Source organism: Triticum dicoccoides, chromosome 2A, assembly GCF_002162155.2.
Source record: "Triticum dicoccoides isolate Atlit2015 ecotype Zavitan chromosome 2A, WEW_v2.0, whole genome shotgun sequence".
NCBI lineage: Eukaryota > Viridiplantae > Streptophyta > Magnoliopsida > Poales > Poaceae > Triticum > Triticum dicoccoides.
In genome coordinates, this window is record NC_041382.1 from 1,293,061 (window position 1) to 1,309,245 (window position 16,185).

Below are 16,185 nucleotides of genomic sequence, written 5' to 3' on the forward strand. Positions count from 1 at the left end.
GCCGCCAATATTGCATGCCAGAAATTTTCTTCAAGATTAAGAGCAACATAGCTTTAGCTTTGTTAGAAAAATGGCATCCAAAAACTAATACATTCTCACTCTCATGTTGTGAGCGTACTATTACGCTCCTTGATATGTGTCAAATGGCTGGGCTCCCTTTGGATCATAGATTAAAGTAGCCCGCAAAATAGCCGCGATAGCTGCGCTATAGCTACCCAGGAGCCTCGTCGCTACGCTATGGCTGCTGCAGCGAAATCCTCCACAACTACCTCTAAATGGCTCAACAATGAGCAAAACCCTTCAGAAATCATCTCTCCCGTCTGAAAAATTTCCGCTATTTGCCACGATTGCCCGCTATGGGGCCGCTATAGCTGCTGGGAGAGGCTGTCGCGAAATCGTTTCTCCCGCGATTTTAATATATGCTTTGGATGGAGATTTGTACGAGGAATTGATTCCACTAGAACAACCATTAGACCCCTCCCTTTGCCTATTCCCTGACTTCCTATCAGATCTATTATCCGCTCATGACCAGCTTGCCAAGAATAATGGTGGTCAGGTGACTTTCCAAACCTGGTGTGATCATTTTCACAACCAGGGAAACCACTTCGTTCCTTTAAAGTCTCTTCGTGAGGTAAGCTTGTATCTTCCTGCATTTAATTTGATCTCATTGGTGCAGGACCTTACATTCACTCTAGTTTCCTTGTAATGGCGTCCTAGATCACTCCAAGGCACCGAATTTCATTAGCTCTGCCAGCTCTTTGTTTTATATATTTTTCTTTGTCGAATCAACACCCATCCTATAGGACCCTGCTATAGGATTAGGGGATGGCACGTCCATTTTATTATTGGTTGGATGGGGGTTTATTTAAGTAAAATGTTTGGCAAAAGAGCAAGATTGGATAAGCTTTCAATTTCTATACTTTACCTAGGGAAATTATCTATGGTGGGAATTATTTTCAAGATTCCACATGATTTTATCCCTGAAAAGGCACATGCTTTCTTCAAGGACTATAATAATATTTCATGGTACCCACCAAATTTGTCCAATAACTAGCGCAGGTCGGCTACAAAAAGCATTCACTATTTCCATCCGACGTGGGATGCTGCCATGGAGAAGGTCTTATTATCACGATGACTTGTGCATTGTTGAGCCGTATCATCCCGATCGGGTTGCTTGACAATTCAGATTAGATCAGCATGTACCATATACCCCATTGCACAGTTTATACACAATAGATGACACAAGTATTACTTATGCATATTGGTGGCCTTTCTTGCGCTCGACCCAAAGCAACCCCACTATATTCCCAACAGAACTTGGGTCGGAAACTCTTCGGTGGCATGGACAAACTGGTGGAACACTTTCATCCAACCATTCACTTGTGTTTTTGGCCAGCTTCGTCAAGGCAATACGATGGGCGAGACTCCTATGAGGAGAGTTTACCAAATACGTATAGAATGGGGAGAATCATATTTTTCCTCATAAAATTTTAGACGAGGATCTTGTTATAGTAAATAAGGTGGGTGCTGAACGGCAAGAGGAGTACCTTGCAACTATTGATGCAAGAGAAATACCTGGAAGGATATCTTAGGAAGTTACCTCTCGGACAACAATGCTTCGCCAAATTTGTTGCAACGAGTAAGCGACTGGATGAGACCGAAATGCACCACTGACCATGCTCGATCTCTTCCTGTCCTCAGCCAACCTTCTATTCGGTCCTGCCACTAGCTTTGTCCCGTCGTATGACATTGTGTCGGGACATAGTAGCGCGAAGAACTTGGTCTTCTACCAGGGCAACCTATACCAAATATGGAGGAACGCGGGTTACACGGTCACTCTGCTGCTGCCAGAAGGCGGCCGCTATCATGTAAGGGATGATGAAATATTCGTTCTGAAATATTATCCATAGCGGAGGGCTACACGGTGTTTTTCGGGAGGAATAATGTGGTATTGATGTACACCGAAGGCGTTCCAAGACTCAAGGGTGACTACCTGTACTGGATCGACGGGACACATTGATGGAAGCGATGTTTGTCATGCATGAGAAAGAACCTGGTGTGAAGGCCCTCAAGATATGGTGGAGTGCAATTGCTTTTCGTGGCCAATAGTTTGTTCTATTTTTTTGCTTTTTGTGGCCAATAGTTCGTTCTATTTTTTGTGGCTTTGTTGTAAAATAATTTGCAGCAGCCGCCTCTTGTGCCGTCGGGTGAAACAAGTCCATCTTGGAAAGGTCCAAGCGTTTGGGTCGTTTGGTTTCGGCGTACGTTTGATTTTGACTCCAAAAAAAAAAAACGCTCTCCAATCTGTTAATCACGGTCTCAAGGCTGGTGTGCATTGCGCTCCATCTTCTTCCATCGGCAGCTTTTGCCACACAAAAAAAAGAACAGGCGCATGCTGCCGGCTCCTCCGGCGAGGTGCCCAAATTTAGGCCGTTCAGCGAGGCATGCCTGGGAATCCGCCCAGGTTTGCGTATGAGATGGTCATGGTAGGGATGGGCTGGATCCATGCCTGAGTCGGCAACAACCTTTGATTTGACGTCTTAGATTCGTGGCGCATCCGTAAATGATTTGTAATTAATTATCTGTTTTTGACCTGAAAAAAATTAAACACACACAAGCCATAGGTCTGAACTTGGCTCGGCGGCGGGCAGCGGAGGTGAAGCGCGCGGAAAGGCTAACTGGAGATCACCCTATCTCATAGACTGACTAGCAGTCGGGCTTATATATGTGTGTTTTTGCTCTGTAGAAGGAAAATACACATGAGCTCCTGGGTGCTCTACACCTATACGAATATTAAACTTAAAAATTACCAACAAAATTCGAAAAAACTAAAATTTGAGGATAACAAACCTGGGTTTTCAATCTACTCCCGTGCGATACCATTTTGATATAGCTAAATTAATTTTTGGTAAGTTCATTGCTATAATTTCCGCAACAACTTGCGGAGCGTTATCTAGTTGCTACAATTCCTTTCTACCTGGATCGGATTCTTCAGCTAAGCTTACGATAGCACAATGGTTAAAATTTCCATCGAATAAAATATTTCTTATGACAAGATGCATCGCTTCAGTAAGATGCATGGATTATTTAAGCTAACTTAACACTATATATAGTTAGTCAGTACTAGCTGTAAACAGGGAGCAGCCACGATAGCAAATTAAGTCCCAGAGTGAATGCCATTCAGAGCACTGCCTCGATCCTCTGTTGATTGTTAAACATGTAACGGCGGGATTTGTGCTTCATCATACGGAGTTCATGCATCGTCCCTTTGCCTTTGCCGTTGCTGTACGCTACCTCCATACCGGTGAAGAGGGCAAATTCCTTGACGGATTCCATCTCGTTCCATTCCTTGTTGAATTTCATGGCATCCAAGAAGTCGACGACGATGAACCTACCGGAACCGAGGCTGACGATGCAGGGATTGTGCAAGCTCTTTGGCTGCCACTCCTCCGGCAGGTCATCACGCGCCCAGATCCGCATCTTGTCCGGCGACAGCTCGTCCCCTCTAACGACGCCCGAGAGGTCGGCAGCGCAGGGGAGGTTGTTTGAGACGCCAAACCAGAGTCCAAGCTCAGGGACATAATCCGCCTTGCCATTGAAGGGCATGAGCCAGTCCCCAGCTTTGCTCCACTCACGAGTCGCGATGTGGAAGCAGTAGGTGCCGGCACCCTCGGCGCCGCAGATGGAGAAGCAGATGCTGTCGCCGACGAGGGCGTGGCCGAAGACCATGGCGTGCTCGTGGTGGCTGATCCACGGCGGCAGCGGGAGGATGTCGCAGTGCCAGAACCTGCTAGATAAGGCGGATGGCCGGAACCCCCTCCACACCAGGGCCTCGAACTGCGGCCGCGCCTCCGCCTTGTCCGGATGGAGGAGGCCGTCGATGATGTAGAGGTCGCCCGTGTCATCGCCGTCAGGGCGGTGTAAGTCCGTCGGAGGGACGGAGATGGCCATCGGCAACTCCTTGACCCCGTGGAGGCATGGCATGGTGTCGACGTAGCTGGAGCTATTGGCGATGTTGAAGCGTAACATGCGGTTCCCGCGGTCGCCCAAGACGACCTTGCTCTCCGAGGCGGTGGGGAAGAAATGGACGAAGCGACGGGAGTCCAGGCAGGGGGAGATTTGCGGCGGCCCCATGAGCAGCTCGGGTTTTGGCGGAACGATCTTGGGCGCCGCTGCCTCCACCGTCGCCGGATCTTGGGTGTTGCAGGTCCTTCGCCTGTTGGTGGCACGGGCCTTGGCGGGCGTCAGTGTTGCCATGTTCAGCCGCCTCTTCTGCTGTCCGGTGAAAAAAGTCCATCTTGGAGAGGTCCAAGCGCCGCAGCCGCAGCAAATACAGGCGTTTGTGGCCGTCATACAGCCCCAGGTTCAGGAACCGCTCATAATCGCCGACTCTCTGACGATCTAGTTAGTATGATACCTCTTGATCTCCTGGGAGGGTGATAAGGAAAAAAAGAAATTAGATCAAACTGAAGCAAGATGACCTACAGAAATCGGAAAAATTGATGAAACGTACGGGGGCAACGGACGGCACGGCGGTCGGCAGCGGTGGCTGGAACGGCCCCACTTGTACGGCCTCACTCAACGTGGAGACTTGTACGTGCTACGCCTGCCGGAGCGTCATCGTGGCCACCAGTTCTTCACGGGCATACAACACCTAATCTTCTACGAGGAACACCAGCACTTTATCGATGTCAGAAGGCGGTCATCATCTTGTAGAGGAGACTGGACGAGACCACGGACGGCAACCACTAGCTTTGTCCCGTCGTACAACACGTTGTCGCGCCAAGAACCTGCTCTTCTGCGAGGGAAACCTGTACCAAATCTGGAGAACAGCCTGGTCTTCTGCGAGGGAAACCTGTACCAAATCTGGAGAACAGCCGAATATCTGATAAAATGGCAACTTTTTTTTTTTGAATTTGTGAACGAAATTTGAAAACACAAATTTTTTTTTTGTAATTCTGGACAAAATATGGAAACAAGCACCTTTCTTAAATTTGGAAACTTTTTTCATTATTTTCTCAAATTTGGAAACTTTTTAAAAATCATGAACTTTTCTTAAATTCATGATGAATTTTTAAATTTTTTTCCAAATACATGAACATTTTCTTAAATTCGTGAACGTTTCTCAAACTTATAAATCTTTTTCAAATCCATTAAACTTTTTTCATATCTATGAAATCCATGAACGATTTTTACATTCGTTAACCTTTTACTTTTTAAAAGATAGTGAACATTTTAAAAAAACTCTATGCACCTTTTCAAATCTATGACCTTTTCCCAAGTTTGTGAATCTTTTTCAAATCCGTCAACATTTTCCAATTTTTTTGAAATCTTTCCAAATACTGATTAAAAAAATATCATGGAGTTTTTCCAAATTCCATGATTTGTTTTCAAATTCATGATCTTTTTTATATATTATTTTTTCCAAATTTATGAACCTTTTAAAATCCATGATTTTTTCAAATTTTTTGAACTTTTCTCAAATCCATGATTTTGAACCTTTTAAAATGTGTGCAGGACTCTCTTGAGACACATCAATCCAAAGGGCCTCTCTCCCGCATAGCTCCACACTCTCTGAGTCTAATTGGCCTAACTGTTTAGGCTCCTAATTAGACGGCCTCTAATCTCGGTCTAATTTGTCTAAGATAATTAGACGATAAGCGCCGCCAGGCCTTCTCTCTTCAGTTTCTTCTTCCTAGACGTCAAAGCTCTGCCAAACTACTATGTGGAACGCGTGGATACCTCGAAGGGGTCGTCTACTTCGACTTGTCTTGGAGAATAATTCTGGCGGCTGGGAGGTATAACCTAGCTGCAGGAATCGGCATGATCGTCACCTGCACTGACTCGTCACTGCTTCGGCTACTCTGCACCATCGGCGAGTTTGATCATTACCGCCATCTTCATAGTGTTCACGGGTGTGATCGTGTAGCATATTATTTTTGTTGCGTGGCCTGTTCCCCTACACAGAGGATATCCTAGACATCTGGACGCTCGCAAGCCTCTTATCAGTTCGTTGCTGGATTGTGGGATTTTGAACGTCTAGACCAGTCCAAACAAATTTGATATCGTCGTTGAATGGTCAAAAGTGTCCAAAGCGTTCACTCTAGACATTTGTGGGCGATTTGGTGATCATCGTTGGAGTTGCCCTAACCTGGTTTGTGTAAAGTGATACCCTAGCCTTTGCGCAGTGTAATAGGTGCTGAAGGGAGATGTCCTTTCTTTCGGACTTAACAGAAAACAAAGAGGGAAACCAAAACACTATTTTTCATACTTTCCCCTTTCCTCCCCAGCTGCTTGTGTATGCGGCTCCGGAGGATGAAACCCTAGCCTTTGCGTAGTGTAATAGGTGTTGAAGGGAGAGTTTCCTTTCCTTCGGACTTAATAAAAACAAAGAGGGAAACCAAAACACTATTTTTCATACTTTCCCCTTTGCTCCATGGATGCTTGCGTGGGTGGCTCCGGACGATGAAACCCTAGCCCAACCCCTCCTCCTTCATGCTTCCCTGGGCGGCACCGGCAGTGGCAGCGTCGCCCGACCTCGAAGGCGGGGAGCATGGTCAACACGCTCCGACGGGCTTCCTTCGCGCGAGGGTGAGGCGTCACATAGGCGGCGCGGGGGTTCTTCTAGTGTGGCGACGTCTGGCGGGAAATGCAGCGAAGCGGCGGAGCTCGGCAGGGGAGTCAAAATGGAGGGTTTTGGCGCGTGGGTGTGGGCTCCTGGAGCCGCCGACGAGGGATTTGGTGGCGCCAACATGTCTAGGCCAAGGTGGTCGCGACTCTATGATCTCCGCTAGGAGGTGTTGCGCAAGAAGCAACGGCTGGATTGCGGTGCTGTCCTTTGATGATGCCGACGCGGGTGATGGAGGTGGTGGCGTGCGATATGGATTTGGAGTTGGTGCGGATGTCGGCTACGTGTGGTGCTAGCGGCCCTTGATTATGCTGGCATTGATTGAAGGTCCAAAGCTGTGTTTTCCCTCGATCGAACGAGAGATGAAAGTTGGGTTGCGTGCCCTCGACAGTGCAAAGGTCGGTGTGTTGCGAGATTATGGTCACAATGACGCCACCCACTCGTCATCTCCTTTCAGGCATTCAAGGATGGTTGGTACGCCGACAAGGGAAGTCCAGTTGAAATAGTTGCACTTCGAGGTGATCGGTGTCGGTCGAGAGACGCGGCTTTGATTTTCTGTTTAGGGTAGGTTCCTTTGCGTTGTGTTTATCACGTGTGGGGCGGCTTACCTTGGGATTAGTTTGGGTGTAAAGTTTATACTATACTTGATGTTCATGATAAGTGGTGGTCTTTTGTAATTGTTTTTTCTGTTTTCTATAAAATTTCATACTACTTCATTCGTTCCATATTATTCCTTCTGTCAAAAACATTTTTATATTATGAGACGGAAAGAGTCCTAGTCTTGAAAAAATTAAAAAATGGAAACAAAGACATGCTGTCAGTCTCTACCAACGCGAGGGAGGGAATCCAATCCCCCATTCTGAGCTCACTCTAGATCTAGCTGCAGCGCACACCCGGGATCCGAGCTCACCAGGCCGTGCTGTCCATCGTTGGCTTCGGAGGGGTCGGCAAGACGACCATCGCCACGGCCTTGTACCAGGCATACGGCGATCAATTTGATCGCCGGGCGACGGTCACCGTGTCCCAGAGCTCTGACATTGACGCGATACTGCTGACCATACTCAGTCAAGTCAAGCCTCAATCCAAAGATGATAATGAGGAGCAATGCACCGGTGGCGGCGGCCCCTCTGGGAAGAAATGCCTCATGGCTGCCATTGGAACAGTATGGGCCAGTATCATGCCCAAGGGCGACAAGGACGGTGAGCAGCAAGGTGGCATCACATCCCAGACAACACAAGATCTCAAGAGGCACCTGGAGGAGTACTTGAATGGAAAAAGGTACACCATATTTTCATGTTGAGAGTATGTGTTGCTCAATTAGTTCATCACTAAATTGTAGAGTTGCATAGTACTATGCAGGAGCATAAAACCATTGCAAATCATGCATCTTATTTAAAAGGAAGTAATCAATTGTGATTTGAGCATTTGAGCAACTTGTGGACAATAGTATTGAACATTTAATCAAGATTGCAAAAGCTTCGTGTGTCAACAAAAAGGACATGCCAGTATAATACTTCAACTTTTGGTCATAACTGAATTTTTGTGTGGCCACTTCCTTGATGTTGATATTTCATAAGGCAAAACCCAACATCCAGAGAACAGCAAGTCTTATTTTACCTCTACGCTGTGTAAAAGAGCTTATCTAATATTTATTTTTTTCCCTCTCATTGCAGTTACTTGCTCTTAGTTGACGATGTGTGGTCTGCAACAATGTGGGAGAAGATAAAGAACTCATTGCCTACAAGTAAGAAAGGCAGTAGAGTAATAGTTACCACACGGTTTCAAGCTGTTGCCAGTGCATGCAGAAGAGACAGTGGAGATCACATTCATAAAGTGGTGGTACTTAGCGACGACAAGTCTAAAGATTTATTCATGACCGAATCTGGAATTAGTGAGTGAAAGATAATAAGCGTTCCTACTCCCTCGAGGAGAGCTGCGGTTCTGTTTATATTGATTGATGCTGCCGAAGCCAAGCTTGGAGTACAAGGAATATTACAAGGAGTTTGAGTAGGAGAAGGAAAGGAGTTTGAGATGCTACGGAAACATATTCTCTAACACCCTCCCTTAATCTTAACTACCCTAGATTAAGATTACTCTTGAACTCCTCAAATGGTCTTGATGGCAATGCCTTTGGAAAACCATCTGCTACTTGATCATTGGAGGGAATAAACCGTATCTCGAGTTTCTTGGCTGCAACCCTTTCTCGCACAAAGTGAAAATCAATTTTGATGTGCTTTGTCCTTGCATGAAACACAGGATTTGCAGACAAATATGTTGCTCCCAAGTTATCACACCATAAACATGAGATACGATTCTTCTTGATTCCCAATTCCTCAAGAAGTGATTCAACCCAAATGATTTCTGCAGTTGCATTTGCCAAGGACTTATATTCAGCTTCTGTGCTTGACCGTGACACGGTGGCTTGCTTTCTGGCACTCCAAGAAATAAGGTTAGACCCAAAAAATACTGCAAAGCCTCCAGTTGATCTTCTGTCATCACTGCATCCTGCCCAGTCAGCATCAGAGAATGCACTCACAAGAGAGGAATTAGACCGTTTGAAATGAAGTCCTATTCCCATAGTACGCTTTACATATCTTACAATTCTCTTGACAGCTGACCAATGTGCAGAAGTAGGTGCACAGATATTGACAAACCTTGTTGACAGCAAATGAGATATCTGGACGTGTGAGAGTTAAATATTGTAATGCTCCCACAGTACTCCTATACCTTGTACTTTCCTCCTCCTGAAGTGGCACACCTTCATATGCTGAAAGTTTTTCTGAGGAAGACAAAGGTGTAGGAACTGGCTTGCAATTCTTCATCCCCATGCGAGACAGAAGCTCAGTGATATATTTCTCCTGATTTAACACAATTCCATCTTGAGTTTTCTTGACCTCAATACCTAGGAAGAAATGCAAATCACCTAGGTCTTTCAAGGCAAACTCTGAGCTCAAATCATGCAGAAGTGCATTAGTAGCATTTTGTAAAGAACTTGCAACTATGATATCATCAACATATATAAGCACAAAAATGACTACTCCAGCCTTGTTATAAATAAACAATGATGTATCAGCTTTGGAGGCAATGAAACCAAGATATTTCAACTGTAAGCTCAATCTGGAGTACCATGCTCTGGGTGCTTGTTTTAAACCATAGAGTGCCTTGTCAAGCTTGCAAACATAATGTGGTGACTTCTTGTCCTCATAACCAGGTGGTTGTCTCATAAACACTTCCTCTTCTAGAATGCCATGCAAAAACGCATTCTGTACATCTAGCTGTCGTAGACTCCAACCCTTGGATACAGCAATGGCTAGCACAAGTCTGATAGTTGCAGCTTTAACAACAGGACTGAAAGTGTCCTCATAATCAATACCATAACGTTGTTTAAAACCCTTTGCAACGAGACGTGCTTTGTACCTGTCAATGGAGCCATCTGCCTTCTTTTTAATTCTGTAAACCCATTTGCAATCGATGATATTTTTACCTTTCTGATTTGGTACAAGATGCCATGTCTTGTTCCTCATAAGTGCAGAATATTCCTCATCCATTGCCTTCTTCCACTTAGGATCATCAAGTGCACTATTCAATGTTGTTGGTTCTCCTGAAATACACAACATTCCATATGGTATAGTCCCATCTTTTCTTATTTTAGGATTTCGTATACCTTTCTGTAATCGAGTCATAACTCGTGAAGAAACTACTGGCTGGACCACAGGAGCACTCGCCGCAGAAGATCCCGAGGAAGCTGCATGTGATGACACAGGCGAATCTGGCGCCACCTGCGCAGAGGATCCTGTAGCCGTTGGTGTGGCCGCTTGTGTGTCCACCACACGGGTGCCAGCCGCCCGAGCCGGCACAGCGGATCGATCGCCCGACCGCGGTTGCAGGCGCACGCTGGGCGAGGGAGATTCGGCCCCACGGCTGGTCCCGCCTGCTGCTGAGGTGGCGGCGTGGGAGTGGCGCGCGCTGGGCGAGGCGGATTCGGCCCCGCAGCCGACCCCGCAGCTGGTCCCGCCTGCTGCTGAATCAGCGCTGCGGTTGGTGGGAGCGCGATCCGAGGCTGATTTGGCCGCGGGATCCGAGGTCTGCGCACGAACAGGAGTTGCGGGCGCCGCCGGATCAGCTTTGTCATCTGTGCCAGGTTCGTCTCCTTCCTCAGCATGAAATATAAGATGATCTTGAGCTTGATTTTCGAAATTTTGATCATTTTGAGCGCCGTTTTCACCAGGGACCTGTACAGGCAACAGAGAAGAACCAATACCAGCAGGAATATCATCACTTTGGTTAGTACAACTGTCGCCCCCATGATCAAAAGACCGAAGATGTGGAGGAAGAAGAAGGATTTCCTTGCGGAGAAGTGCACCAGCATTGGGATGAAGGGAAGCAAAAGGGAACACTGACTCATCAAAAACTACATCTCTGGATATGTAGACCCTACTAGTAGGAACATCTAGACATTTAACTCCTTTGTGCATGGGACTATAGCCTAAGAAGACACACTTTTTGGAGCGAAAAGCGAGTTTGCGTGTGTTATAGGGTCTGAGGTTGGGCCAACGTGCACAACCGAAAACACGAAGAGATGTGTAGTTGGGTGTGACACCAAGGAGTCGTGTAATAGGTGTTTCAAATTTGATGACTTTACTAGGAAGCAAATTGATAAGATATGTAGCGGTTAAGAATGCTTCATCCCAGAATTTGAGTGGCATGGATGCATTTGCTAGCAATGCTAGCCCCATATCAACTACGTGACGGTGCTTTCTTTCAGCAGATCCGTTTTGTTGGTGAGCATGAGGGCAAGAGACATGATGTGAAATACCAAGTTTTTGGAAGAAAGAGTTCAATTTTTCGTACTCACCACCCCAGTCACTTTGCATAGCAATGATCTTGGAGTTCAGTTTGCGTTCAACAAGGTTTTGAAAATTGATGAAGACTTGGAATACATCAGACCGTTTCTTTAACAAGTAAATCCAAGTAAATTTACTATAGTCATCAATAAAGCTTACATAGTAAGAAAATCTCCCAACTGAAGTAGGGGCTGGTCCCCATACATCTGAAAATATAAGTTGTAGAGGAGCAGTAGACACACTAGTAGAGATGGGATAGGGTAATTGATGACTTTTTGCTTGTTGACACGGATCACAAACTGACTCAACACTATTCTCATAAGAGAGTTTATTTTTGCTAAGAACATATTTAACTATGACTGAAGATGGATGACCTAATCGACTATGCCACCTTGATGATGATGGCTTGGTGACAATATTTGCTTGTTTATTGGACCATGAAGAAGATGATGATGATATGAGTGGATAGAGGCCTCCCACGCACCGTCCTCTAAGAATGATTCTCCTTGTGCTCAAATCCTTAACCAAGAAAAAGTGAGGATAGAATTCTATAAGAACATTATTATCAAGGGTGAATCGATGAACAGAAACAAGATTTTTGGAAGTTTGAGTAACATGCAAGACATCTTTAAGGTGCAAATTTTTCATGGGGTTTTGAACAATTGAACTACCAATGTGGGTGATATTCATACCAGAACCGCTTGCCGTGCGAATTTGGTCGCCTCCGTTGTACTTCTCCCGTACTGTCAACTTGTCAAGTTCACCTGTGATGTGATTTGTTGCTGCACTGTCTGCGTACCAATTAGTGTCCACGCCATAGGAGACAGCATGCGCCTCTTTCTCTTCTTGATCATTCTCTTCATAGCGCCACCAGCAGACACGTGCACCTCCTGGATGATGTCTATAGCATATCTGGCACTCAGGATAGTCATGCTGCTGCTCGCGTACCTGCTGTTGCTGTTGCTGTCGAGGGCGTCCTCTGAATCCGCCGCCTCTATTTGCAGGAGAAGGCTGGCGGTCACCGCGGTCACCGCGGCCGCGCCCTCTTCCTCCTCGCCCACGGGATCTACCACGGGACTGGCCGCGGCCTCTGTAGACGGCGTTGGCAGATGAATGAAACCCGCCTGAAGACGAGTCTCCCAGCATCTCCATCCTCTGATCAAAGGCGGAGATCTGAGCGAAGAGGTCATCGGCGGTGATTGTGTTCTTGACAGCGCCGATCGCCGCCACCACGGAGTCGTAGTCGCGGTCGAGTCCTGCGAGTATGTAGTCCACCATCTCCGGATCAGAGACGGGACGACCAGCGGCAGCTAGTTCATCCCCAAGGCTTTTCATCTTCGCCATATACGCCGAGCTCGACATTGTGCCCTTCTTGGTATTGGTGATCGCGATCCTTAGATTGGTGATCCGGGACTGTGATTGCGCGGCGAAGAGATTGTTCACCGTCGTCCAGAGCTCATAGGTGGAGTCCTTCCCGACGACTTGCGCAAGGATTTCTGGAGACATGGAGTTGAGAAGATATGACAGGACCTGCTGGTCTTTGGCGATCCAGGGCCCGTACAGAGGGTTCGGCTCGAGGGCCGTCGTCTTGTCCGCCTTCGTGTTCTCCACAGTCTTGGGTGGAGCGGCGTCAGAGTTGTCCAGGAGCCCGGTTACCTGCGCACCTCGCAGGGCTGGGAGCACCTGGGTCTTCCAGAGGATGAAGTTTCCTCTTGCTAGCTTCTCAGATGGCGGCGATCCGAGGTTGAGGCCGACGCCGGACGAAGAAGCCATGGAGACGATGATATGTGGTTCTAGGGTTTTGATTTGTAGCTAGATGTAGGAGAAGAGGTGGCTCTGATTACCATAAAAGATAATAAGCGTTCCTACTCCCTCGAGGAGAGCTGCGGTTCTGTTTATATTGATTGATGCTGCCGAAGCCAAGCTTGGAGTACAAGGAATATTACAAGGAGTTTGAGTAGGAGAAGGAAAGGAGTTTGAGATGCTACGGAAACATATTCTCTAACAGTGAGGACAAGTCTAAGGAAAAAAAAGAGAAAATTCCATCCAAACTCTGGCAAATGTGCGGGGGTCTGCCATTGGCCATAGTTATCATGGCTGGGCATGCCGCCTGCAACAATGACAAACTGGCAACCAAGTGGAGTGAAGTTTGCAAAGCACTGGTACCAGACTCCGGGAAAGCTCTTGGCCAGGACGGAGTCACCAGGATACTCAATCACTGCTACAATGATATGCCTGGTGAGATCAGGACTTGCTCCTTGTATCTATGCATATTTCGAAAGGGCAGCAAGGTCAGCAGGAAGCGGCTGACGAGGCGTTGGCTGGCAGAGGGATTTGTCTGCGAGAAGGATGGGCTGAGTGCGGAAGATGTTGCAGAGGCATATTTCAATCATCTCGTGAGGAGGAAGATCATACGTGCTGTGGAGCACAGCAGCAACGGCAAGGTGAAGAGCTACCAAGTCCATGACATGGTTCTTGAGTACATTGTATCCAAGGCAAGCGAGGAAAACTTCGTCACTGTGGTCGGCGGCCACTGGCTAATGGCGCCACCTAGCAACAAAGTCCGCCGGCTGTCCCTTCAAGGCGGTGACTCGAAACACAAGAAAACAATGGAGACCATGAATTTGTCTCATGTCCGATCTCTGACCATATTTGGGAGCTTAACCCAACTGCCTTCTAATTCATTGAAGTTTGGAATTGTGCAAGTACTAGACCTCGAAGGTTGCCAGGATTTCAGACAACATCATGCCAAGGAGATATGCAAGATGCTTCTACTCAAGTACCTAAGCCTACGAAGGACAGACATCAACAAGATACCCAAAAAAATTGGAAAGCTCCAATATCTGGAGACTCTTGACATAAGAGAGACCAATGTCACGGAGTTGCCGAACACCATCTGCCAGCTTGAACGAGTAGCAAACATACTTGGTGGGAACAAAAGAACACGGAAGGCACTGAAGCTTCCTGAAGATCTGAAGAAGGAAACAATGAAAAGCCTGCGCATACTGTCAGGTATTGAGATCGTCGAGGGACCAGCTACAGTGGCAGACTTTCATCATCTGACAGATCTGAGGAAGCTCACCATTTACAAGCTCAACATCAAGAAGGATAATAAGCTTTTCGAAGAACTAAGCTCCTCCATTGAGTACCTTGGTGGCTATTCTCTCCACACCCTGGTGATTGATGATGAGTCGTCTGAGTTTCTAAAATCGCTAGGTGCTCTCTCTACCCCTCCGAAGTTTCTCAATGCCCTCGAGCTGTCTGGCAAGCTGGTTGAGCTCCCAGGATGGATCACAGAGCTGGAAGCTCTCACGAAGCTAACCCTCTCGGTGACGACGCTCACTACTGATGCTCTGAAACAGTTGAGCAAGCTCAAGACATTGTTCTCGCTCACATTTTCACTTAACGCAGCAAAGCTGGATCCGGAAACAACCGCCATTATCGAGGAGAATAAAGAGCACTCTGATGGGGAGATCATAGTTCCGGCTAGTGGATTTGAGAACCTAAAGCTCCTTCGTATCTCAGCTCCTTCGGTGCCGCCGCTAAGCTTTCCAGAGAAGGTGTTACCAAAGCTCGAAAGGCTTGAACTGCGGTTCAGCAAGCTGGAGGGACTATATAGCTTAGAGAACCTTGCATAGCTCAAAGAGTTACATCTCAGAATGCATGACAAAGCAGGCAAGTTTACCCAGTTGTTAGTAGAAGATCTGCCAAGTGCAGCCACCAGGGAAGATGGCTCCTGCGCCAGAATAATTGTTGATCGGTATAAGGTGTGAGTGACCCAAAAGCCAACCTATTGGGTTATATTCATTTATGCTTATTTTTTCTACGAAATACTGTTGTGTGCAAGATCAAGACTCTATTTCCTTGATATCTGCTTGTAATTGTTGTAAGAAATATCCTGTTGTGCTATTCTAGTAGGTGTACGTCAAGATTATGAGACTGCTTCCTTGATATCTGTTTAGTAATTCTTGTAAGCAATATTCTGTTCTGTTATTATTCTAGTCTGCATTCAAGATCCAGATACAATTTCCTTGAGATCTTTTTTGTAATTATTGTAAGAATTATTATGTCGTGTTATTCTACTCTGTGCGCAAGATCAAGGCTCTACTTCCTTGATTATATGTTTGTAATCCTAGTCCTTCAGCTCCATTTGAGTTTCATCGGCGACGGTGCTCGGTTGTAATTCTAGCTTTCATCTATTTTGCGAAACATTGGCAAGAGATTGATACTTGATGGGGGCATTCTTCTCTTGCCCTTGTCAGAAGAAGAGGACAGGATGTCCATGCTGGAAAGACCTTTTGAAGGTTAAAGACATTTATATGCCAGGCAGGAAGTTTGTTGTGAAATTTCCGAGTGCAAATTTCTGTGTGTTGATAGGACAGTCTTAGCCAAAAGTTCCCACAACTTTGAGATTTTACACTGGCACAAATATTCTGCTGCATAATGCTTTGGAAATTGGAATGTATTCATGATGATTGATACAAATGAAATCTGTTTGTCTCTTGTGTCACTGTGAAACTTGATCAGAATAATGCAATGTCCTATGCTCAAATAACACAACTGCCAAATTCTGTGAAGGAAAGTAGTAAATTAAGAACAGCTGCATGAAAATAAGATAAAATCATTTGAGTATTTCATTTCTGCACTGAAGAAAGCATAGTTCCATAAAACATCTATTTTGTAGCTTGGAATCATTTGCTACAAAGCTGCGAA

The 16,185-nt window shown here is 46.3% G+C and overlaps 1 protein-coding gene and 1 pseudogene across 1 annotated transcript; one reads left to right on the plus strand and one right to left on the minus strand.

The window, feature by feature from the left end:
• Positions 1-3,180: 3,180 nt before the first annotated feature.
• Positions 3,181-5,873, minus strand: LOC119352579 (annotated as a pseudogene).
• Positions 5,874-6,990: 1,117 nt separating this feature from the next.
• Positions 6,991-15,568, plus strand: LOC119352580 (disease resistance protein Pik-2-like). The gene is made up of 4 exons (XM_037619157.1): positions 6,991-7,098; positions 7,515-7,906; positions 8,302-8,518; positions 13,479-15,568. The coding sequence occupies exons 1-4, from the start codon at positions 6,991-6,993 to the stop codon at positions 15,108-15,110; spliced, it is 2,349 nt and encodes a 782-aa protein (XP_037475054.1). The 3' UTR covers positions 15,111-15,568.
• Positions 15,569-16,185: the final 617 nt, after the last annotated feature.